The sequence below is a fragment of the Rhodnius prolixus genome, unplaced genomic scaffold (assembly GCF_049639745.1).
Source record: "Rhodnius prolixus isolate KJV_2025 unplaced genomic scaffold, Rpr scaffold_9, whole genome shotgun sequence".
In the NCBI taxonomy this organism is placed as follows: Eukaryota; Metazoa; Arthropoda; class Insecta; order Hemiptera; family Reduviidae; genus Rhodnius; species Rhodnius prolixus.
The window spans coordinates 225980-250198 of NW_027411604.1; the positions used below are offsets into that span (position 1 = coordinate 225980).

At 31.9% G+C, this 24219-nt stretch overlaps 4 protein-coding genes and 1 long non-coding RNA gene across 9 annotated transcripts in view; 3 read left to right on the plus strand and 2 right to left on the minus strand.

Moving 5' to 3' along the window:
* The first annotated feature begins 3836 nt into the window (after positions 1-3836).
* On the plus strand, positions 3837-8288 carry LOC141454460 (uncharacterized). Of its 3 annotated transcripts, XM_074128698.1 has the most exons (11): positions 3838-4225; positions 4325-4337; positions 4431-4560; positions 4662-4782; positions 5453-5602; positions 5676-5829; positions 5937-6056; positions 6151-6300; positions 6749-6939; positions 7890-7966; positions 8114-8288. In XM_074128698.1, the coding sequence occupies exons 1-11, from the start codon at positions 4177-4179 to the stop codon at positions 8228-8230; spliced, it is 1272 nt and encodes a 423-aa protein (XP_073984799.1). In that variant the 5' UTR covers positions 3838-4176; the 3' UTR covers positions 8231-8288. The 3 variants fall into 3 exon arrangements, with proteins under 3 accessions (XP_073984800.1, XP_073984799.1, XP_073984801.1); XM_074128700.1 differs by lacking the exon at positions 4325-4337 and having other exon boundaries at positions 4087-4225; XM_074128699.1 differs by lacking the exons at positions 4325-4337; positions 4431-4560 and having other exon boundaries at positions 3837-4225.
* Positions 8289-8380: 92 nt separating this feature from the next.
* Pldn (biogenesis of lysosomal organelles complex 1 subunit pallidin) lies at positions 8381-13099 on the minus strand. Of its 2 annotated transcripts, XM_074128707.1 has the most exons (5): positions 12923-13099; positions 10823-10929; positions 9484-9568; positions 9258-9344; positions 8381-8565 (listed from the first exon to the last, which is right to left on the minus strand). In XM_074128707.1, exons 2-5 carry the CDS (start codon positions 10921-10923, stop codon positions 8437-8439), a joined length of 402 nt encoding a protein of 133 aa, XP_073984808.1. In that variant the 5' UTR covers positions 10924-10929; positions 12923-13099; the 3' UTR covers positions 8381-8436. The 2 variants fall into 2 exon arrangements, with proteins under 2 accessions (XP_073984808.1, XP_073984807.1); XM_074128706.1 differs by lacking the exon at positions 12923-13099 and having other exon boundaries at positions 10823-11029.
* ergic53 (lectin, mannose binding protein ergic53) lies at positions 11212-19822 on the plus strand. Its single transcript, XM_074128697.1, has 11 exons — positions 11212-11585; positions 11700-11756; positions 11862-11959; positions 12048-12220; positions 12339-12438; positions 13650-13930; positions 14025-14142; positions 14551-14662; positions 15362-15476; positions 15569-15838; positions 17355-19822. The coding sequence occupies exons 1-11, from the start codon at positions 11423-11425 to the stop codon at positions 17389-17391; spliced, it is 1524 nt and encodes a 507-aa protein (XP_073984798.1). The 5' UTR covers positions 11212-11422; the 3' UTR covers positions 17392-19822.
* Positions 15642-17361, minus strand: LOC141454466 (uncharacterized). Its single transcript, XR_012458723.1, has 2 exons — positions 16371-17361; positions 15642-15918 (listed from the first exon to the last, which is right to left on the minus strand). It is a non-coding gene; the product is annotated as an uncharacterized lncRNA (long non-coding RNA).
* Positions 19823-23066: 3244 nt separating the features above from the next.
* Positions 23067-24219, plus strand: part of LOC141454464 (homeobox protein E60-like) — a 103333-nt gene continuing 102180 nt past the window's right edge. Inside the window, exon 1 of one of the 2 annotated variants that reach the window (XM_074128708.1) lies at positions 23067-23966. In XM_074128708.1, the coding sequence (XP_073984809.1) occupies positions 23660-23966 (307 nt within the window). In that variant the 5' untranslated portion in view covers positions 23067-23659. The remainder of the gene's footprint in view (positions 23967-24219) is intronic. The other variant, XM_074128709.1, reaches the window with a different exon arrangement.

Here is a 24219-nt window from a genome sequence, read left to right on the forward strand (position 1 = left end):
TAAGAATTGAATATCAAGCTTTTAAAATATTATCTTATTGTTTTACAAAAAGAAAAAGCTGTGTGCTTAATCTTAAACTTAGCGCTGGACACTCTTACTCTCATCTTCATTGGCGTAAGCTTGAACGTGTACATGTCAGCTAGACGGTCAAAGTAAAACTGGGCCAAAATTTAGTATTACCTAACTGGTTTACTTAGTGTAGTATCCCTCCCACTCTATCACCTATTTCACAAACATTCATCGATTGAAAATATTTTTTAGTTAAATATTCGTTTCATTGGAATACAAAAAACATTATAACGCTTTCTTAAGATGATTTGAATTTTTAAAATTTGTTTTTGTCCATTACTCTTATAAAATACGAAGAATTTCAAATAAAATATAATATACAAACACAGAATGATCTAGTGTGCAGGTGGAGTCAGTCGTAGTTACCATGACAACGGAACCGTTAAACGACTCCGGCCCAGCTCTAGCATTTTCATTGGTTAAATCCACTGGAGTTGGTGGAGTCGAATCCGGAGTGATTTAAATCCTTTTGAAACCGGACTCGTTCCATTTTTTCGTTCACTGAATCTAGCCAATAGAAATTGCTGGAGCTGGAACCGGAGTTGTTTAACGGTTCCATTGCTATGGTAACGAGGACTGACTCCACCTGCATACTAGATCATTGTGTTTGTATATTATATTTTATTTGAAATTCTTCGTATTATATAAGAGTAATGGACAAAAACAAATTTTAAAAATTAAAATCATCTTAAGAAAGCGTTATAATGTTTTTTGTATTCAAATAAAACGAATATTTAACTAAAAATTATTTCCAATCGATGAATGTTTGTGAAATTGGTGATAGAGTGGGAGGGATACTGCAGTAAGTAAACCAATTAGGTAATACTAAATTTTGGCTCAGTGTTACTTTGACTGTCTCACGGTCATGTACACGGTTAAACTTACCCAATGAAGATAAGAATGTCCAGCGCTATGTTAAAGATTAAGCACACAGCTTTTTCTTTTCGTAAGATAATATTTTTAAAGCTTGATATACAAGTCCTAGTAAATAAATATTTCTTTATTTTTGAGTAATTATCATTTTGCTTGAAGGGTTAGGATTATTTTTATGGGAATAATTTCCTACCCATTTCCGTTTCTCTACCTTGGATCCTCTTGAAGCACGTTAACTCCAGTCTTCCAGTGGTCAAGCTAGATAATGACTAAACAGCATTGCTTTAATTTTTATAATTGACTAGTCTATTTTTATGTTAATTTTTGTGTTACGTTGTTAATTTTATATTTATCAGTGCAATTGGAAATTAGGGATAGTACTCAATGTGTGTTAAAGAAATATAGTTTTGTTATTAACTGGGAAAGCTAACATTTAATGATATTTTTTAATAAATTGCGTGACATTTTTACTAATGCATAGGGTAAGTACAGAGACCGGAATCGGTGAACGAGTTGTTGGAATCGATTCCAACCCTGGAACTGATTCAAATCCAACGAGTCCAAAGACGGACTCGTTCTGCCCATCACTACTGCACAGTAGTGATGGGCTATTTGAGCGGACTCGTTCCATTGGAACGAGTCCGATGGTGGAACGAGTTGATTCAAATCCCTATTTTTAAAAAAAGTGATTCCGCCCCGCCCCAAAAAATTTAGGCAAATAAAAATGAAAATGAGGCAGCAGAAGGTTTGGAACGATTAAACATAAGAACAAATGTCACGCAATTTATTATATTATTATATCATTAAATGTTAGCTTTCCCAGTTAATAACAAAACTATATTTCTTTAACACACATTGAGTACTATCCCTAATTTCCAATTGCTCTGATAAATATAAAATTAACAACGTAATACAAAAATTAACACAAAAATAGGCTAGTCAAATATAAATTAAAGCAATGCAGTTTTGTCATTATCTAGCTTGACCACTAGAAGACTGGAGTTAACTTACTTCAAGAGTATTCAAGGTAGAGAAACGGAAATGGGTAGGAAATTATTCCATAAAAATTCTAACCCTTCAAAATTATAATTACTCATAATATTTATTAACTAAGAATTGAATATCAAGCTTTTAAAATATTATCTTATTGTTTTACAAAAAGAAAAAGCTGTGTGCTTAATCTTAAACTTAGCGCTGGACACTTACTCTCATCTTCATTGGCGTAAGTTTGAACGTGTACATGTCAGCTAGACGGTCAAAGTAAAACTGGGCCAAAATTTAGTATTACCTAACTGGTTTACTTAGTGTAGTATCCCTCCCACTCTATCACCTATTTCACAAACATTCATCGATTAAAAATAATTTTTAGTTAAATATTCGTTTCATTGGAATACAAAAAACATTATAACGCTTTCTTAAGATGATTTGAATTTTTAAAATTTGTTTTTGTCCATTACTCTTATAAAATACGAAGAATTTCAAATAAAATATAATATACAAACACAGAATGATCTAGTGTGCAGGTGGAGTCAGTCGTAGTTACCATGACAACGGAACCGTTAAACGACTCCGGCCCAGCTCTAGCATTTTCATTGGTTAAATCCACTGGAGTTGGTGGAGTCGAATCCGGAGTGATTTAAATCCTTTTGAAACCGGACTCGTTCCATTTTTTCGTTCACTGAATCTAGCCAATAGAAATTGCTGGAGCTGGAACCGGAGTTGTTTAACGGTTCCATTGCTATGGTAACGAGGACTGACTCCACCTGCACACTAGATCATTGTGTTTGTATATTATATTTTATTTGAAATTCTTCGTATTTTATAAGAGTAATGGACAAAAACAAATTTTAAAAATTAAAATCATCTTAAGAAAGCGTTATAATGTTTTTTGTATTCAAATAAAACGAATATTTAACTAAAAATTATTTCCAATCGATGAATGTTTGTGAAATTGGTGATAGAGTGGGAGGGATACTGCAGTAAGTAAACCAATTAGGTAATACTAAATTTTGGCTCAGTGTTACTTTGACTGTCTCACGGTCATGTACACGGTTAAACTTACCCAATGAAGATAAGAATAAGAGTGTCCAGCGCTATGTTAAAGATTAAGCACACAGCTTTTTCTTTTCGTAAGATAATGAGATAATATTTTTAAAGCTTGATATACAAGTCCTAGTAAATAAATATTTCTTTATTTATGAATAATTATCATTTTGCTTGAAGGGTTAGATTTTTTTTTATGGGAATAATTTCCTACCCATTTCCGTTTCTCTATCTTGGATCCTCTTGAAGCACATTAACTCCACTCTTCCAGTGGTCAAGCTAGATAATGACTAAACAGCATTGCTTTAATTTTTATAATTGACTAGTCTATTTTTATGTTAATTTTTGTGTTACGTTGTTAATTTTATATTTATCAGTGCAATTGGAAATTAGGGATAGTACTCAATGTGTGTTAAAGAAATATAGTTTTGTTATTAACTGGGAAAGCTAACATTTAATGATATTTTTTAATAAATTGCGTGACAATGTTACTAATGCATAGGGTAAGTACAGAGACCGGAATCGGTGAACGAGTTGTTGGAATCGATTCCAACCCTGGAACTGATTCAAATCCAACGAGTCCAAAGACGGACTCGTTCTGCCCATCACTACTGCACAGCACAATGCAATGATCGTTTATCGATAACTAATCGATTAAACAATTCAATAAATTTCGAATTCTATCTTTTGAGTTTTGTCCTTTTTGCATTTCTTATCCTGTCTTTATTTAAGAGAAAAACAAGGAATATTATCCAGGTTCCTTTGTTTTCTCCAAAAACAAACAAATCAATGGATCCCTTCTAATATCCATAAAAACTCATCAAACTCCACGAAGATATGTTCACTTTTTTTTAGGTACCTTTAGGATAATTGATTAACAAACATGGGGATGATATGAATTTTGAATACTTTAGAAGATATAAAACTTAGTTTTATAAAGTGCTACTGTAAATAATTGTATTTGATAAATCGCTTATTAGCTTGGCAATTAAGTTAAAGATCTAGTTAATTCCAGCTTTTTAAACCTACACACTACAATTAATCTTAAGGTGGTGAATACCTTATCATGTTCCAAGTTGGCGCCATTGTTGAATTATTTTCCTCTAATATTAGTTATTTAAATGAATTCTATAAATTAAACGGGAGCTTGCTCAAAAACGTTTGCATAGTCCTAAAATATAATTTAAACAAATGGAATCCAAAAACAATCAAGCAAATAATTTGCTGCAGGTGTATAAAGGTAAACTTATCATGATATTCAAGTGTATACCAATAAAAATATTTTCAATAATATAACTTTACTTTTATTTGATTTAATACAATACAAAACAAAACTCAGAGTCTGCAGAAAAGTGAGTATAATTTTTTAAAATCCTAGACTGTGTAAAGAGTAAGCAAATTTGTGTTTTAATGTCCTGACTGATAAAAACATGTTTGCCTTATAGTTTTGAAAATTTAGTAAAATTATTAGAACAACCTCTTGAAGGGCAATATCAAAATATTTTAAAGAATTACAGACAGTGTATTTCAAATTTGGAAGAATTGATTTCTGCGGAAAAATCCGAAGACTTGACGGTACTTATTTTATAAATACAGTACCATTTCTAATGTGTAATATATACGATATGTTACAAACATTAAGTAATCAAAATGAGTTCATGAAATATTTGTTGCAGAAAATGTTAATGACTATTCTGCGCAGTGTTTTTTGGCAGCAACAACAAATTCAAGAAGCTATACAACCGATAAATGAAGAATTGTTGGAACCAATAATGCCGGATGTGAAACGTAGAAAAGGTTTAGACTAATGTTCATTATTAATTTAAAGCGCGACAAAAAAATCTACGGCCATTAGGGGCCTGAAATCTTTTCAGTCACTTTCGGCTTCGTTAAAGACACAACTTAAATTCTATATCAGGAAGCAGATAAGCAAATTGGAAGTGTTCTCTGTCAGCTGATTCTGAAATACGGAATATCAAGCAGATTTGAAGTACAAGTAAGACTTGTATAAGTGACAGACCTCTTTCAGACTGTCAGTAAAATAAGATCTACCTCCTCATAAATATCACGATTTGGTCGAGTGGCTGAGGATTCCTAAATATACTCTTTACGGGAGTACATGTTGTAGATTGAACTTCCAGTCTACTTGAGATTCTATACTTTTTAAGGACCACCAAATGAGTTTATCTATAAATGTCTGTCTGTCTGACCATCAGTACTAGGCTGCAAAATAATTCCGAAAAAGAACAGAATGAATTTGTATCTAAACTACTAATTTTTATAGTAGGGAGAAAATAATACGAATTTCAGTCTTGTTTTTTTTTTATTTTGCAAAGCTTAGGACCTAGGGACTAGGTCATCTTTAAGGCTTTGAAACGTATTTGACAATATAGTTATCATAATTATGTTATACGTAATGAATTTGTGTTAAGTATTTACAGTAAACAATACTAATAATTTTTATTAGTTAGCAATTCATCCAGAAGAGAAGTATTTAGACTAATTGGCAGGCAGCCCGTTGATGGAGGTTTAGAAGAAATAGCCGGCTTGGATAATGTTAAAGCCATTCTTAGAAAATCAGTTTTACTTCCGCTACAGTTTCCGACTCTTTTCACAGGTAATTCCCAATTTTCCTGCTCCATTATAACAATTAAGATGTTCACTCTTAAGAACTAATTCCTGTCCATAAGGTGGAAGAAGACCCTGGAATCAAATACTTCTTTACGGCCCACCTGGTACTGGGAAATCCAAAATAGCTACTGCTCTAGCTGCTGAAGCTAAAGTACAATTATATTGTATTTCTAGCGCTGATATACTTTCATCTTGGGTAGGAGAATCGGAAAAGTAATAGAATTATTTAAGATAAAAGAAAAATAAAGTAAAATGAAAAACTAAATAAAAGCTTTTCTAATTTGGAATTTGTCAAATTTATGCTTTGTCTTATTTTATAGAATGATTAAGGATTTATTTGAATATACTAGATCAAATAATGAGAAATGCATTGTCTTTATCGATGAAATTGACAGCATTTGCAGACAGAGAACTAATAAAGAAGGCGATCATACTAGAAGGTAGTTTTAAAAAATTAAAATTTCATCTTAACTTATTGGTAATCAAATATTTTGATCGATCAGTACGATTGCAAATCTCTTGTTTAATTTGCAGTATAAAAAATCAATTACTCATAGAATTGGACCAAAACATTACAGTGAATTGCAATTCATTTATACTATGTGCCACAAATTGTCCTTGGGATATTGATACAGCTTTTATGAGACGATTTCAATGTAGAATCTTTGTACCATTACCCGACAAGTAAGTAATTATTTTGTGAGAAAATGTTTAATTTTGATAGAAGCTAATTAAGATGTTTTATTTGAGAGAAAATTATTTTTCCTTCAACAACAATTAAGTCATCAACAAAATTAGGGCACCAATGGGATACGAAACATCTACCGGGCAGTTTTAATACCAGGTAATCCTCCAAGAAAATTGAAGGGAAGATAGCCTCGCAATCCACTCTTATCGTGAGAGCAGTGAATTTAGCGAGAAAAAAAATTTAATAATTAAAATAAAACAACCAAGAAAACAAATTCTTTTGTTTGACCCCTATATGAAGTTTTATAGGCTAGTTTGTCATAATTATTAATTTTTTATTTATTTTATTTTGAAAGTTGTAACAAGACTAGCTGCGCTATTAACAACAATGACAATAATAATTAAAAATAAATAAATAAAACAACTATCCTTTTATTTTTTTAAGGGATTCACGTTTAAAAATAATAAAAAATCAATGCAAAGGGATAAATACTGACTTAACTGAAGAAGACTGGAGTACAGTTGTAAGCAGAACTGAAGGCTATTCAGGATCGGATTTGACCAATTTAACAACCTATGCAATACAAGAACCATTGGCAGAACTTGACAGCAGTCAGTCATGGAAAATAACCAAGGGTAAGCAAATTTTTTAGCCATTTTAGTTTTATCTGGTTCTTTATTTATTTTTTCTATTTTATTTTATCAAACATATTTCTAGGATGGAAATAGTGTATAAACAATTTAATGTAATGTGAATTTATTATAACAGCTATATATCTGTAAATTTGAAACGACTGGACTCCAGCGCAGAGATCCCGGGATTGAATCTAGCTGCTGGGCCCTTAGATTTTCTCTTCAGTAGGTGCTTCTTACAGCTACTGCCAAGAACTTCAGGCGTTGAAGTGTCTTAAATTTGAAAAATGAAAAATGCAACAAATAAATTTATATTTTCGTAGAAAAATTTCAAATTTAGGAACACACACAAGAAGTACTTTCTAAAAATAAATTTTTTTTTTTGCTAACTCTGGAAACCTCAAATTGTATATTTTTGAATGAAAACTCAAATAAAATTAGAAAGAGAGAGAGAGAGAGAGAGAGAAAAAAGGTGTTGTGATTGTGTAGATTTTTCAATTTTTGAGATTTCATTGAAAATATTTGTTTCAAGGTTACCTGAGAAAGATGATAATGTTTCTTTTACAAATTGTTTTGAGTAAAAAAGTGTGTTATCAGGCGTAACTCAAAAACGGGACTATTTCTAAATTCGATATTTCGACGAGATGCTATCAGAAGACGAGGCAATAAGATGTAGGACACACAATATATTCTATTTCTGTTATTTTATTAAACGTTATTCCAAAAATCTTTACCTTAATGTTTTTCACAACAAATTTTTAATATTATTTTTTAGTATCCCGTAAAAACTATAAAGGCCTTATTTTTATTTCTGTGGACCCTTCCTTAAAAAAAAAAAGTCTACGCTTCATGTAAATATTTCGTGAAAATGAGTTAACCGTAATCCCTTACCAAATCTCTCGCCATTCATTTTATTTATTCCATTATAATAACTACATTAAAATCAATTACAGATAGCAAGTGGATGCCATGTACTTCAAATATTCCAGGAAGCCTAAAAGCACCTCTTGCTTTGGTCCCAGCTGATAAGGTAACCATTTAATAGTTTCTGTTGCAACAAACCTTATTAGGTTGATTACACTTTTATTGATATTATAGTAAAAAAAAAAAAAAAAAAGTCCTCAACTAAAGTTTTTGTTCCAGATCTTTTAGCTTATCCTTTCTTTCTCTTTTTTAGATTGTTCTAAGAAATGTTACAATGAAGGATTTTACAAAAGCCATACTTGTGACACCTAAAACAGTAACAGCTAGTGAAATTGACAAATATAAGAAATTTTCTAGCATTAGAGGTTGAAAACTTGAGAAAAAAAAACAAACATTTTTATAAAAAAATTAAATTTATTTAACATTTAATGGAAAAAAAAAAAATATAGAAAACTATATATAAAAAAGTATTCTTAATTCTTATTAACTGATTTATAAATATATAATACATGAAAGAAAATAATAATAACAATATAAAATATACTTCTCGAATAGTATTTAATCTTTTAGTTCTTGTTAGGACACTTTAGAATTAGGATCTGTTTTGGCTATCAGATTTTCTTCTCTTTTCAATTGTGCTTCCTGATAATGGGCATTTTCTAAAGCTTCTTTTTGTTTATGTTCTTGTAATCTTAAAGCACGTTTCTGTAATAAATAGATATTATTAAATTTATGGTTGGCAACTTATTAGTATAACATATTTATTAAAATCAAATACCATTAACTCACTCATCAAGAAATCTGTGAAACTATAAGATTCGAAAAAACTTAAAATTAGATATGCAGGTTCAAATTTAGGCTGTAGATGCTCTTTAGGAATTTTTTTTTTGAAACGTCAATAAAACTTTACCACTTCTAACTATATTAATTATTTTAACTTAGGCTCTAAATGATGATTTGATGACCATTTCCGAAAAACCTTTAGTGTAAGAGATAGATGAGTATACTTTTTCTTTTTTTTACAAGAACAGTTTTCTTACTGTAACTACAACAGAGTATAATAACTTCCACACCGATCGTATCCCTCTCTCATAGTGCATATAAAAAGCAGGAATACTAGAAAAGGAAAAAAGATACCTGCTGAAAATTATGAAATAATGCACGTATTTTTTTTTTTTTTTTTTTTTTTTGCTTTCCAACAGAGTATGGTCCTATGAGGTCTTAAATACCCAAAAGATTAGTCTCCGTTTAGGATATTTCGAATTAAAGAAATTTCGATTTCAGAATTAAAGAAAGTAAACCATTCTTTAACGGATTAAATTAACTACTTTATCCAGTATTAAGGATTCGTTTACAGCTATTTGATTTTAAATGCAGCGTAGAACAAAAATTAGCACCTTTAATCTTGAAGATCTCTCCGAAAGAATGTTCATTTCTTTCTTGACATTCACTAATCGCTGGTGATATTCCTTTATCATGACAAACTGAAAATGAAAACAAGATTTATTAAAATTTCCTTGGCAATTTGCGGTTACAAACTGGACATTTAAGAGTTTTGGGACATAATCCATGAGTTCGAACGTTCACACTTTGGGCTATTGTAAAGATGACCAAATAATTTACCATTGAGTTTAGTTCGTTTGCATTCATTGTGGTAAACTTCATATTTTCATTTTCGACTTGTTTTAAGACATCCTTTTGTTTAGTACTGAAATAATATACAAATTCATTTCATTTTTAGTAAAAAATAATAAACTCATTTGTAAATGTAGAGATCATTTTCAAAAATAGTAAAAATCAATCTATTAATTCTTTTAATGTAACACTTGACAGTTAACAGTGATAACTAAAGAAAATTCTATGGAAGAAACTCTTTCCAAAATGTAAAAAGTTTCATTATTATTATCCTTATCATTATTTTTAATAGTAAGATATGAGGTTTCAGGGCAAGCCAGTTTGATGGTCATTTCACTTCTGTTTCTTCACAAAACCTGCATTTTTTTGATCTGATTTTAAAAGTTTATTCTGTGTAAACAAAAAAAAAGCTAAGATTCCGACTTAGATTAGAGTGCAGTAGATATTACGGCTTTGAAAGGCCGAAGAAAGGTGCCAGAGCAAAGTGCATTTCAAAGCGTATAATGTAAGTTGTGCTTGGAGATGTTTCCAGTACTTCCAAGATAGAGAGCATCAAAAGAAAAGACAATATGGACCGCTCGTTCTTAAGAATCTATTTAGCACTTACTGGATCTGAGTTGTAAATATTTCTTTTTTGCTTCCTTATCACTCAAACTGAGCCAGAGTTCCAGGGAGATTTGTAGAACGATATACACTCCAGGTACATGAGAGTATGCATTCGGTAGAGGCGCATTTATTCCTTGAGATAGATTTAACTTTGGAACTTAGATTTAAAAATGAAACCATTAATGCACAAGGTAAATTGGACAGGATTATGGTTTCAATAGGTATCCAACGGCAGAAGCAATAGACCCAGTTTTTATTCTTGCGTTTGAAAACGCACTTATTGAGACATATTACGGCTTTGAAAGGCCGAAGAAAACTGTAAAATACCTTATTGCAAGTCTAAGAAATGCAACATCTAATTTGATCTAAAGATTTTTTATAATATTAAATATTTTTGAGATCAACTACCAAAAAAGATTTACGGATTTACACAGACTTCAAACAAGCTAAGATCAACATGTTAGGAGGAATGGGATGCGATTCCTCGAGGAAGCAAGTAAACTAATGCCCGAAGAATATCTAAAAATTTAATATAAATAATTTTGACAGGACGTTTGCATGAATTTCTTCTAAGAATGTTAAGATGAATTTGTTTAAAAACCAATTCAATAATGAACTCTTTTAGGTTACATTTTGTAGATTATTTTTAAAATGATTTACTACATTTGTAATCGAGAATATTTAATTAAAATTAACTTTGCATAATTTACAGAAATATTACCTTAATTTTGAAAGTTGTTGTTGGATTTTTTTTAAATCAGGTTCGTAATGTTGTAGTAGTCCTTCGGCCAAAAGTTTTGAACTATCTTTCTCAGTCGTCATGATTTTCTACGGTATATATTTAAAGTAAAATTAAATGTTTTTAGACTAATATTTGACAAGAACATGCCAATCTGAACAGAAGACGATAGTGAACCTTCACTGGTAAAACATACCTAGGAGGTTATGTTCTAATCAACTATTTGAATTGTATCGAGATATCGATTAATAAAATAATAAATTGAATATGAGTAGAGTATTCCAGAATTTTTTTCTGAAAAAGTGGTGCACTATAATTAAGGCTTTTAATTGAAATGTTCAAATAATATTAATTATTGTTGAAAAGAAGAAATAAAACCTATTTTACTTTTATAATTACTTGTTACGCAAGATCGATGGTGTAACATGATAGGTAAGAAATAGACTTGGTTGAGATAATATTTTCAAGAAGTTAGGAAGAGAATTAACCGTGGTAAGGTAAAGTGGGATCGAGACTGCTTCCACGTCAACCGCGTCCAATCATATGTTAACAAGTTGGTTCTTTCGGCATTAGCTTGTCGACATGAGTGCTGAAGTGAGGTGGTTTATAATTTTTATAGTTTCCATAAGTATTTACAATGTATTATCAACGGTACCACATAGAAGGTTTGAATATAAGTATTCATTTAAGCCACCTTATCTAGCACAAAAAGATGGATCTGTACCTTTTTGGGAATACGGTGGAAGTGAGTAAAATTTACTTTTAATAGACTATTAAAAAGTACTAAAAATGGTCAGTTAGCCTTAGTTGTGCGTAAATGTATTGTTTTTACTGTATTAAATTCGCCTTAAATTTGTAGATGCAATTGCAAGTGGAGAAAATGTTAGAGTCGCTCCATCAATGAGGAGCCAAAAAGGTGAGAAAAAAAGGAACCATTTAATTTCCATGTATTCTCATTAGTTCTATTAAGAGAAACTTCTTTTTAAATTGTTTATTTTCTTTACTTTTTTTTCAAAATTAGGAGCTATATGGACAAAATCAAAGACCACGTTCGATTGGTGGGAAGTAGATATAATTTTTAGAGTAACTGGTCGTGGAAGAATAGGAGCTGATGGTTTAGTGAGTTTTTAATAAAGTTTTAAAAGGTTTTTCCTCGAAAGTCAGCCTTACAATGATTAAAATTAACCATATTATTTTTTCTTTCAAGGCTTTCTGGTATACAGAATCCAAAGGTGCATACGATGGTAATGTATTTGGAAGTTCTGATAAATGGGTCGGCCTAGGAGTTTTCTTTGATTCTTTTGATAATGATAACAAGCATAACAACCCATATATTATGGCCGTGGTGAATGATGGAACGAAAGAATTTGATCATGCCAAGTAATTTATTTATATATATATATATTTTTTTGCATTAAATGAACTCCTTTTTATGAAAATCTGCTAAGAATATCAAAACGTTTTCCTACATTTCATGGGATTTTTTTTTTTTTTTCAGCGATGGATCATCACAGATGTTATCAGGATGTGTCAAAGATTTTAGGAATAAACCTTTTCCAACACGGGCTAAGATTGAATATTATATGAACACATTAACCGTGAGTTTTTATTACTATATTTATTAGTTATAGTATATCATTTAATTAGGTGGTAAAAAAAAAACAATTCGTTACGTGTTGATTATGACTCGTCAAGTGTTGATTTTGGTTCAAGGATACTAAAATAAATTATAACATTTTGAAACCTTGTGTTATTTGATAAATGGAGAAAATGAACAGGTTTTGATAACAATTTCCATAAAAAAAAAAAATAAAGAAAAACGAGAATTTTCGTTTCTAAAATTAAATAAAATCAAAGCTTTTTTATTTAATGCATCTCTTCACATTTGTAGTGAATTTTTCTTTCAGACTTTAAAATTATATGCTCTTGTGCCACTTAAAGAGAAAAATACTCTCCTTCAAACAAATTAATTGAAAAGAATTTTCCCATATTAATATTTCGAATAGGGTATATAGTTTTACTTATTATAATAGAAAATGCTTAGAATAGTGCTGGGTAATTGAAGAAAAATTGGAAATTTACCTTGATACTCTGAAAGCACTAATCAACGTATTACAATTATAAGTTTTTCTTAGATTTTTCACATTTTCTGCTTATTGTTGATTGAGATTAGCCCCCGATCTTTTAAGCAGTTTTTTTATATTGTCCTCTTTTCTTGTTAATTTTTACAAATGATTCAGCAATATGGTTTCTCAGCCTCTAGAAGATTTAAGAGTGTTTATCTTGACAGGTACCTATGAGAGAAATATACAATTTTTTTTCCCCTTACCACTAAGCTTGCTTCTTTGAAATGATCTCGCATGTTAGTTTCATCAGCTGGACTTAGATTTTAATGACTATTAATTAACGCTCGCCATCAAATTTTTCCAAACCTTGTTATTTTAATCCCGTTGAGATTAATAGCCTATTTATGTGGTAAAATTGTAACTTCAATCTGTTCAAATTAAATTGGAATCTCATTTTTATTAATTGTGGTTAGGTTAGGTTTAAACCTTTATCACAAAACGTCATTGGTTTAGATTGATAGTTGTACTAGATGCATTTTTATGTACTTTACTGCGCCGGCAATTCCATCCTGCAAATCAAAAATCCTTGAAACAGAATTTATACTCTACCTAACTAATAACTGAGAGAAAATCCTTCGAGTAATTTAAATTAAAATTAGATAATATGTTTCTTTTTTTGGATTTTTCTAGTAATTTGATTGAATAAAGGTTCAAAATCTAAATAAAATTGAAAACTTGTACAGGTATTATTCCATAATGGAATGACCAACAGTGAACATGATTTTGAAATCTGTTTACGTGTGGAAAATCTTGTCCTACCGAAAACTGGCTATTTTGGCATCTCTGCAGCCACTGGTGGACTGGCCGATGATCATGATGTACTTCATTTCCTCACCACTAGTTTATATTCACCAGGACAACAGCCAACAGCTCCAGCAGCTGTGAAAGTCACTCCTGAAGAGGAAGTGAAACTGTCACAAGAATATGCTGAATATCAAAAGAAATTGGAACATCAAAAGGAAGAGTTGAGTAATTTTTGTTATTTTGATTTACAGTTTACTAATTTATTTAAAAAATTATCGAGTCTTATGTTTGTTTTTTTTTTCCTGATTTAATAGATACAAAAAAGAACATCCAGTTAAAGACCAAGAAAATGAATTTGAAGATTGGTTTGAGAGTGATTCTCAACGTGAACTGAGACAGATCTTTTCTGGCCAGGGTCAGATTTTTGAGCAGGTAAGTTTGTTTTTTTTTAATCAAGTTGTGATGGATAGATCTGCAACATAAACAGTTTTCTACTTTGATATTACTTAGAGGTTTACTCCCTTCACTCCCTAACGTTCCCAACAATGCTGAAGGCCACCTCCTTCCAGCCATGAGGATTAGCTACAAACAAAACTAAGCCTCGTTCATCTAAGTTACTGTTTTGATTCGTATTTCATCTGCATCCATTTTCATAGCTCTGTACAAAAAAGAGTACACACGTTTATAGTTAAAGCGAATCATTTGGGTTTTTATTGCCTCCGAAAATCAATATTTTTCATTAAAAATAAATAAATTCTGTTTGATGGTTCCGCATATTGTATTTTCTGTGATCTTTGTTTTATTTTCTGTAATATTATTTTATAATTAAATACCTTCTAGGTAAGATTATTGAGTCAAAAACTGGACGAGGTTGTTGGAAGACAAGAACGTGCTCTGAGTCTGTTGACAAGTTTACACTCTAGCGGAGTTCCTCAGCAGATTACACAACAAGGTAGGCGAGTTTTTCCTCATCAGGTTTTTTGGGTGGAAAATTGTTTATTTTTTTTATTTTTTTTTTTTTTGACTGAAAGAAAAAAGAATAACTTATAATTCGCAATTAATTTCTGTTACATATTCAATCCTTATTAATATACTTAATGAGTTGATAAATCGATATATTTCACTGAAATGGCACTTAAGCGGAAAGACCGACCACCCTCTCCGCCTTAATCAAATTTTCTTGGGAAGAAATTTCAAATAAAAGTTGTAGAACCAATTAAGCACAATAAGAATACCAGGTTTAAAGAAAATCGTAGAAGCTGGTATTCTTGAAAATATTGACTACTGAAAAATCGATTTAAATCTAAACTAAATGTCAAATTTTGATTTTTTTTGAGATTTCCTGCATTCGTACTTCACAGACATACCAATTTGTAAACAAACTTTGGACTCAGGGAATGTTAAATCATATTTACGGTGAAAATTCGACAATTTGTCATGATAATAACATTTCTCTTTCATGGTTTGAGTAAAGGAAAGAAAAAAAGGTCTCGAAACTTGGCCTTGTGTTGGGTGCGAAGTGCCATGTACATGTTCTTTTATACCTTCAAGAATTTTTTTTTGTATCTAACCTTAAAGAGTTGTTGCTAGTTGTACTTTCAATTCATCCTTGTTCAGAGTTAACTAATCTAAACGATGATACTGTGTCTAGGTATGCCAGGACAAGCTCCTCCTCAGCCAGTAATGGTGGACACAATTAGAAGACACGAAGTAGACGCCATTCTCGCCAATCAAAACCAGATGTTGGCTGCAGCAAGGGAAATAAGGTGAATACCCTATTTAAAATATTATAATGAATTTTCATATATTTTTGTTACCATTGAGTTCACTTATGGACCCGTATATTTTTACCTTCTAGGAATTTCCTGACAGAAGTGCACGCAAAAACGGAGAAAATTCTAGAGAAACCAGATCGTGGTACAGCTCAGGTGACTGGCTACGATACAATGGCTGCTGTGAATGAAATACGTGAAGCTTTGCACGGTGTGAAACGAGACACTGAAGCCGCCGCTCAACGTGTTCTATCAGCGCCCAGCTTTTCTTCGTGTCCAAACTGTGTCACACCTTTGGTGCTTCTGCTGGCCATTGGGGCCCATCTTATCATCATGTTTGTCTACTTCTTGTATAAGTAAGTTTTTTGTTTTTCTTCTTCTTCTTTAATAATCGCTCAGATGTGTTGGATGCTGGGGCACAGTCATAGAGTAGAAACTAAGAAATTAGTAAAATTATAAACTCGTAAATATCGGCTTGTTTTTTTGAAAAACAATAATGTAAATTTTTGTTTTATGTTAGTTTACTTTGATACTAAGATCATAAAGTACATTACATAATAAGACAGAACAGCAAAGGGCATAATAACCACTAGGTTCATTGCCAAAAAAAAGAAAAGAAGTACTTAAAATTGCGAAACCCTAAACTTGTGGATATTTGACCATTTTGTAAGAATACTAATCCTGGAATGCTTTTATGTCAAAAAATGTCGTGTGTTTTTCAAAAACAGTTTTTCCATCTATGGGTGTTTACTGCAATCTGGTAGTGCTCGAAGGAAATAGGCTTTTATCAACTTCATTTAAATGTTCGCGAGTGCATATTTTTTCCAAACTAGTATAAATAGCAGAAATTTCTAATTAAGTAAATATTTCTTGTTTTGGTGCCCGTACCTGGAGATCTGAACTGATTTTCCGAATTGAATGTTTCAACGATAATCCAAGAATGGGAAGATGCTGATGCTGACATACTTTCCTATCTTCACTAATTTTGTTAAAAAATGATGATTGGGTCGTCTAATGTTCTGGCACATTGACTTCGATTGTATTCTTAGCTGCTTGCTTGTTCTCCCTTATTATCAATAGGTTTCTGATTTTCCTCCATCTTCAGAGAACAAAGCTTTTACAGATGTAATTTATTTTACAATAGATTTTTGATTTTATGGAACTTCTTTTTTTTTTATTTAGGCGCAATATCAACATCTGTCATTAGCTTTATTCAGTGCACTGCCGGCTTCCGGAGAGTGTTCTCTCTCTTTACATTCATCACTTTCCATCTGCGGATAGTGAGTTTTAACCCTTCAGCCGTCACGTCGGGTCATATTGACCCAGCTCATACTTTCAAGTCTTCTATTTTAATATCTATAAGGGCTGGGTTCGTGAAATTTTTATTTATCTCTTTTTGACGTATTTTGATTGAGATGGCATAGGATTTTTTTCCCACTGCCTGCTGTACGGGCGCGAACCAGCCATTTTGACTTGAGGTGACAGTTTGTACCGTTCATTTCTTAGTCCTAGTTCATTTCTTAGGAAAAATAAGCCAGAAATCCCCACTGCATTTCTGCCACACAAGTCAAGGGAAGCGAACAGCTACCTTTTTGGGTTCACAAAGAAAATTTCTATGGTGTCTTATGTACCCAAAAAATCAAGTGCAGTAATTTCGTTATCTACAATGCATAGCGATAAATCCATTGACAGTAGCCCCTAGAAAGAGGGCTAGAAGCTCAGGTTAATTCTGGAATCTCTGTGTGGAAAACCAGTTGTGCTAACCACTGTACTAATTCCTTCCCTTTAATAGTTCTTCCAGCTTTAATTAATTATTTATTTTATTAAAAAACATTGTTACATTTAAAACGTTTATTTCTTTTTCTTTTCCAGAGATAGCAAAGAAGCACAGGCGAAGAAATTTTACTAAAACAAAACAAAATTACTATTTGCAAATTTTGCAAAGAACAGCCGAGCAACCATCTTGTGACAAATTAATAATTAATGTGAAAAAAATATAATATATATTTGCGATGTGTATGTGTATTTGTGGTGCGAGTGTACGTATGTTGGAGAAGAAATTCAATTTAAAAGAAAAGAAAAAAAAAATAATTCAAAAAATTCTCATATTGAGGGATTTTTTGCTAGCATAATTTAAAATAATAGCTAAAAAAAGTTATAACAAGAATTTTTACTGAACTGAATTTCAGTTTAGTATATCTTTCTCGGAGAGTATGTTTTGTGAGAAAACTCGCATTATTGTTCTCAAAAAATTGTAAACTATTCTTCATTTAAGAGAATAAACAATTGTAAATATTCTAATAATAGAGAACATCTCCGAGTAGACCTTCCTAGTGTAAAATATTTGGATATATATTATGTACCTTCCAAGGTTGTTTATAATACACTTAGTCTCATTAATTCGTGCAGTTGAGTTTTAAAATTTAAAATATGTATATGTGTGTTCTAAATGTATTTTTTAAAAAAATTTCTTCCATTTAAGTTTTTTTAATTAAAAAAAATAATAAATTTTACGATTGTTGTTAATTTTATTAGAAAAAATAATATATATTTAATTAAATATCTTCAAATCCAATTTGTTTACAGAAATAAGAATCATTCAATTAATAAAAAAGTTGAGTACTGTACTGTTATTAAAATGTAGAAAGAGATTGGGGCTTAGGTCGGCTTCAAATGTTTAAGATTTCAGTTATCTTTTAGGCATAACACTAAGACGCAGGATCTGTCATTGCATTTTCAGCATTATTAGAAGATATAAATTGTGGGTGAAGTAGAAGCCAATAAATTGTATTAGATGTTTAGTACTATATCTCCAACCTAACTAGCCCTGATATGGTAGCGCTCTATCGCCTGTCAATGGCAAAGATGTTTTGATTAATATTATACTTTACTTTGACGACAATGTTGTTAATTATTGTAGTTTATTGTAACATCAGTATTATGTCTTGATAAATTAAAAAGGGCCGCAGCGATGAGCGCAGAACGGTCTTCGAGTCTTGGCAAAAGTCTTGCAGGAGCCCATCACTGATTTTCAGGTAGCGAATTCGTGCTGCTGTTAATTCTATTGAGTGCGTATCCTAACATTGAAAAATTATGTACAAATTAAGATCCACTTAATCGAATGTTCTCTCTTGTTAGCATGCCATTTCCCCCGTTAATATAATATTGTAATCAGTGGACGTTTTGAAGTATCTGGAACATTAATTCAGGAACTATGTTCAGTCTTGTTACAATGGTTACGATTAAGGCTTTCTCACAACAATCTGGAATAATTAAGAAATCGATTTGAGAAATATCAGCGATTGAAAATATGGTTAGGACCGCATCGCTTGATAATATCTTTCATTTAATCCGCCATATTGTACCAATTACCGGTTTTGGACTTTCATTCACCAACAGAAATAAACAGATTGGTGAAGAGGTTTCGATATAATTATGTTTCCACCTGGCATTGGAAACTTGCTCACTTGGAGTTGGAAACATAAGTGTTATCAAAATCTCTGCACCAAAGACTACCTCTGATAATGGTTAGAAATCCGAAGCCGGTCAGGGTTACTTGGAACATGAGTGCTAAGGCGGATGAAATCAAATAAGGTTTCAACTAAGCGGCCTGATGCACTATGCCGACCTAGGTTTCATAGTCTCAGCTGGTCAGCTCCATATTATATATATATTTGTTTTCTTTTCCTAAAAACAGTTGAAGCTAATAGTGTAAACTAGTTAAGAGTAAAATTGTTTAATAAATTTAAGTAAACCCAAAATAAATCCTGGATATTATTTTATTGTTATTATTATTATTTTGGATGTAACTTTGCTTTTTGAATGTTCGTAAACTAAAATGGGAAAACAAATCTTTGTAGTTTGTACTTACTGAGGGAAAAAATGTAATCATTATTTATTCTAATTAGATATTTATGAATAAGGAGTGCCGGAAAAATCTTTTTTAAAATCTCTTTTCTGAAAAGTGGGTTTTCCTGAGACTAAGTGATGTAAAAATAGAGGGGATCTCGAGCTTTTAAGAACAATTTTCTTACCTGTTTTGGTGCAAATGTGGGATTATTCTGTAATCGTCAATATGTAGGAGTGGTAATCGTTTGGTATGTCTTCCCTTTTTTAGAAAAATTTATTAGGACGAGGATAGCAAGACAGTGATTTGTGGGTCCTACTTACAGTGATCCATCCGATGGTAACCTTATTTAGTGTGGATAGTAGAAGTCATGATTGTCAGATAAAATAATTGAAATGGTACCAAACCTTTCGAGTACACATGGGAAATTTGATGTCCTCTGGCAAGATTATGAACAACTGTAAAAAAATAAATAAATAAAATAAATGCTAAATGTCTATTTTATCTACAATAGCCCGCTTGTTTATTGTAGCACTGATAGGTTTCGTTCTTTCTATCTATTTATGTAGAACAATCAGTTTGGAGTAGAGATTTTGTCTTCCCTACACTTGCTGAAAGAAATAGTAAATCATGTAATGTAGAAATTAAGACATATAAAGACAGCAACGATACGGCACGGGAGTAGTTCCCACTACAAAAAGAAAAACTGTGTATCGTGGTGATCCACCACTTTTAACCGGGATATTCCTTTTTTTTTTTTTTTTGCTTGTATCACATTTTTATGCAGAACAAAGAAACACAGAATTTTGTAAATAATAAGATGTCTGATATCTATTAAAAAAAAAAAAAATATATCTGATACAAAAATACGCAACAGTCTATGTTAACACCTATTTGTAACAAATTCCTACAAAACAGCTTAAAGTTGTAAATATTGATGGATCAATTTTTAACCTCCCTCACTGTTTAACCTCTCCAAAAACCAGTGATGCCAAATTCACCATTTAATAACTTCGTATATTTGTAATGATCATATGTATTTAGAAATTAGAATGAAATATTTTTTAAAATACAAAAAATAAAAATCAACGATTAAAATAAAATAAAGAAAAAGCAATGTACAGTAAAAATAGTAATTTTTAGTAATGAAAGCTGTTTTTGACAAAGTTTATCAATTTGTACACTTCATCGAAGACTGACTTGTATTAGTTCTTTTTTTTTTAATCAAGCAAACAAAATTTTTTTAAATATTAGCATTTCTCTGTATCCGAATTTGTTATCTTACATCTATTTATTTATTTTCTTTATTTTTGAATAATTTTGGTTTCCTTCAAAAGGGTTTAGGTTTTTTTTAAAGTTTTTAAATGAAAAGCTACAATAAATTTATTTTTGTTTTTTATTCTTATCTTTTAGACAAGAAAAGGTAATTTAAATAAGACTTTTTTCTTTGTTTTTACTAACAGGAAAAGTTAAGAAAAAGTAAATGTATAAAAAATAAATTGTTTTATGTAATTTCAGTTTTGTTTTTTTGCATCCCATAGACTTAAATTGGAAATAATTCTCTGAAGTTCAACGATCTATTAGAGAGAATCAAAATTATAAGTTTGAGGTGTGATGGCTTCCTTAACAAACTTTGGTTACTCATCAAATATTGATGAGAACGATTTGAGAGGTAGTTAATAGAAAGAACTGCGACTGGCAATTTCTGAACTAGATAGATGAGGGAGCTTATCTACCGATACAATGGAGGACCTAGGAGACGGCAGGATCCTACAGGATCAATATTATTACCAGTGTACTTTTTTTCAAAATAATATTAGAAGTGAATTTAATAATATTGATAATTCTAACAAATGGGTGCAACAATATTAACAGTTAAAGTGATCTTGTTGAGTCCGATATGTGTACGGACGGATTAATGCCATGATAACAAATTATTTTGCTAATCAATTTAAATAATTCTGAGTAAAATCACTCATTGAACAGAACGATAGTGTGTTTTGCGCAAAACTTATTAAAACAAAGTATTATTAAGGTGAATCGCGGTTCCAAAAAAAAAACTCTTTCTTCGAAGAAATAGTTTAATCTTGAGATATAAATTTTCATTTGGCAGGAATATTATGCAGTTGTCAAGTAAAACCCTGTCTTTAATTTCACCTAATTGATTTTCTTTTTTCATTGTAGTCTTTCCTTGGTGTGAAAAAGTCGCGCCCGACTTTACAAATTCTTCAAAATTCTAATGCATTTTCTTTGAGCGCGAAGTTTCAAAACCTATCTATTACATCCGCTGAAGCCTTAAAACTATTAAGGCATTGAAGGCATTTTTGAAAAAAACTCAGAAGAAGTGAAAAATTCATTCAGTGAATTGGACTTTCTGTTGAGGAATTTCTCGAAAAGACAGAATTTTAGCCATTCATCTCACTTAGTGGTACTACAGAATATGGGGGGCCACACCAAGAATAAGAATAAAAGAGGGCCCCCCTTTGTTTTCTACCATCATGGACCTAACATTCCCCTAATTATCCAAAGTTCACCAATTGGTTCTCAAGCAAGTCCTAAAGCTGCTTAAAAGGCGTTTCTGTCGCCATGAGCATATCTACGGCTAACTTAGGGAAAACTTCGCTCTTAGCAAAGCCTTCATTAGAGGAAGTCCGTAGCGAGTTTGTCTTTTCCTCGGTCAAGCCACAATGTTCACCATCTACTAGAGTCAGCAGTGTCCAGGCACAATTCTTAAGCTTATTGAAATGATCTAATAATTGCAAAGTAAAGGACCTGCATTTTTCTTTTCAAAATGTAATTTAAACAAAATTAGTCTTCTTAGTTTGTCTATTATTCTTTTATTCAAATGTTGCGTGGTTTGACCAATTTGAACGCACCTGAGAGACGTCGAAGTTAATCAAGTTTGTCTGTATGTTGTGTTTCTATCTTTAGTTGTTGTGTGCGAGAAATCTAAGGTGTTTGCGAGCTTCGAATGATTTTTTTTGATCGTTTACGCTAAAGCTTGTGTGAGTATGGAGTGAACGCGACTTCTCGCCACAATGTGATAGATCAATAAGGCAGATTGCACGTTTAAAAAAGCAATAAATAACGGCTCCAATTCAATGTGCTCATTTCTTAAACAAATAAACGGTAAAGTCAAAAAATTTCAAGTTTGATTTATTACTATATTAGGGTGGTGACTGGGAGAGGAAATTTGAATTACAAACACGCCTACAGGATAAATAAAAAAAATAAAAAAATTATTGGAGTAGGGGGTGCAGATTTTTTTTTTGTTAGTGTTGTATACTTTGGAAGCTTTGCGCGGGAGAGGGAAACTATCTCGATGCACGAACATTCAATTCAGTTGGCTGTGGCATTTTAACGAGGTGTCTTTTTTTTCTGCCGCGTGGCACAATCAGAGTGGGATGTTTTCATTTTGATAAGAGAGTTTGTTTTTATTTAACTAGGAGAAGGTTATACCATCGTACTCTTGTAATAACCTGCTTGGGAGGGTTGTGGGGGAGGGAGGAGGGAAAATCCTGGAGAGGGCGCGCGTCCAAAGGAAGAGGAAGTAGTCCGAGTTATAACCCCCTACTACACTACGCGTTACAACCAGTGAAAACTGGGCAAAAACCCCCCAAAGAGTGGGGAGCATTATACCACACCCATCGTTGAAAATGATTGGCTAAGTGAAATCCCCCGTTTGGCTTCACCTAAAACCCCTACCATTTCTAGGCGGGCCGCCCCTCTTGGATCCATTTGGTGCCGCGCCGCTAACCCAAACACAACCCTACCGGTACCCCACGGTTTTGTACGGGCTCCGCCCCGCCCATAACTTATTGATAAATTTTCCCTTCGTTTCAAATAAGCAAACCACTCCACGCTTCCCGCCTAGGAAACCACCTCGTCCGGGTCTTTCGTGCGCGCGCGTGTGTGTGTACGTGTGTATGTGCGCGTCCATAAAACTTCCGTCTCATCCGGCTGAGGTGGACCCACCTCAAAAAATAAGGGTTTATTTTTGCTTCTTCCAAAAGAAAAAAAAAGAAAGGAAGATTTTTCCGCATTTGTCCACAGCATCCAAACTGCCCGCCCCCTGGTACCGGGGAAGGGGTTTAATCAGTGCGTTTTAATTTAAACAAACACATAAAATACGTGAAATCTCTATTTAATTAATAGAAGCTCAATTATAGTTTTTTCTTTTTTGTTAATTTCCAAAATTAGGCCCCAAGAATTTTGTTCACATAGTTTTTTAAATCAATATAAAAGACAATGAGTGTTTTAGTAAGGATTTTTTAAATAAATTAAGTGATAAAATAAGTGAACAAAAAAATTACACAAACGACAATCAATCATGGTAGAAGTGTCGGAAATTGTAACCAAAACGGATGAAGTTAAAATACTACAAAAGAAAGACACTGCGAGAGTTCCGACAACGGTAACCGCTGATCAACCACAAGCAGATAAACTGTTGAAATTTAGTATTGAAAATATACTTAGACCAGAATTTGGTGTGAAAAATGTGGAAAATCTTAACTCGTCAACAACAACAACAACAACAACAACAACAGCGGCTGAAGAGAAATCAACAACTGCAAATTCTGAAACAGTTTGGCCAGCTTGGGTTTATTGTACGAGATATTCCGATCGACCAAGTTCAGGTAAATTTGTACTTTTACTTTTATTTGTTTTTAGAGTTAGCATTTTTAATTTCATTTCAATTCTCTCATCGCGGGAGTTAGTTTTTTTTATTTTGAGTGTGAATAAAATTGCAGGACAAATTTTGTTAATTTAGTTTCGAAAGAACAGCTGTTAATATAATTACGGAACTCTGGGTAACATTACCACAATTCTTAAAAGTTTCTTTTTTTAAAAAAAAAACTTCGAAAGCTTACTAAATGTAATTGACTTCGG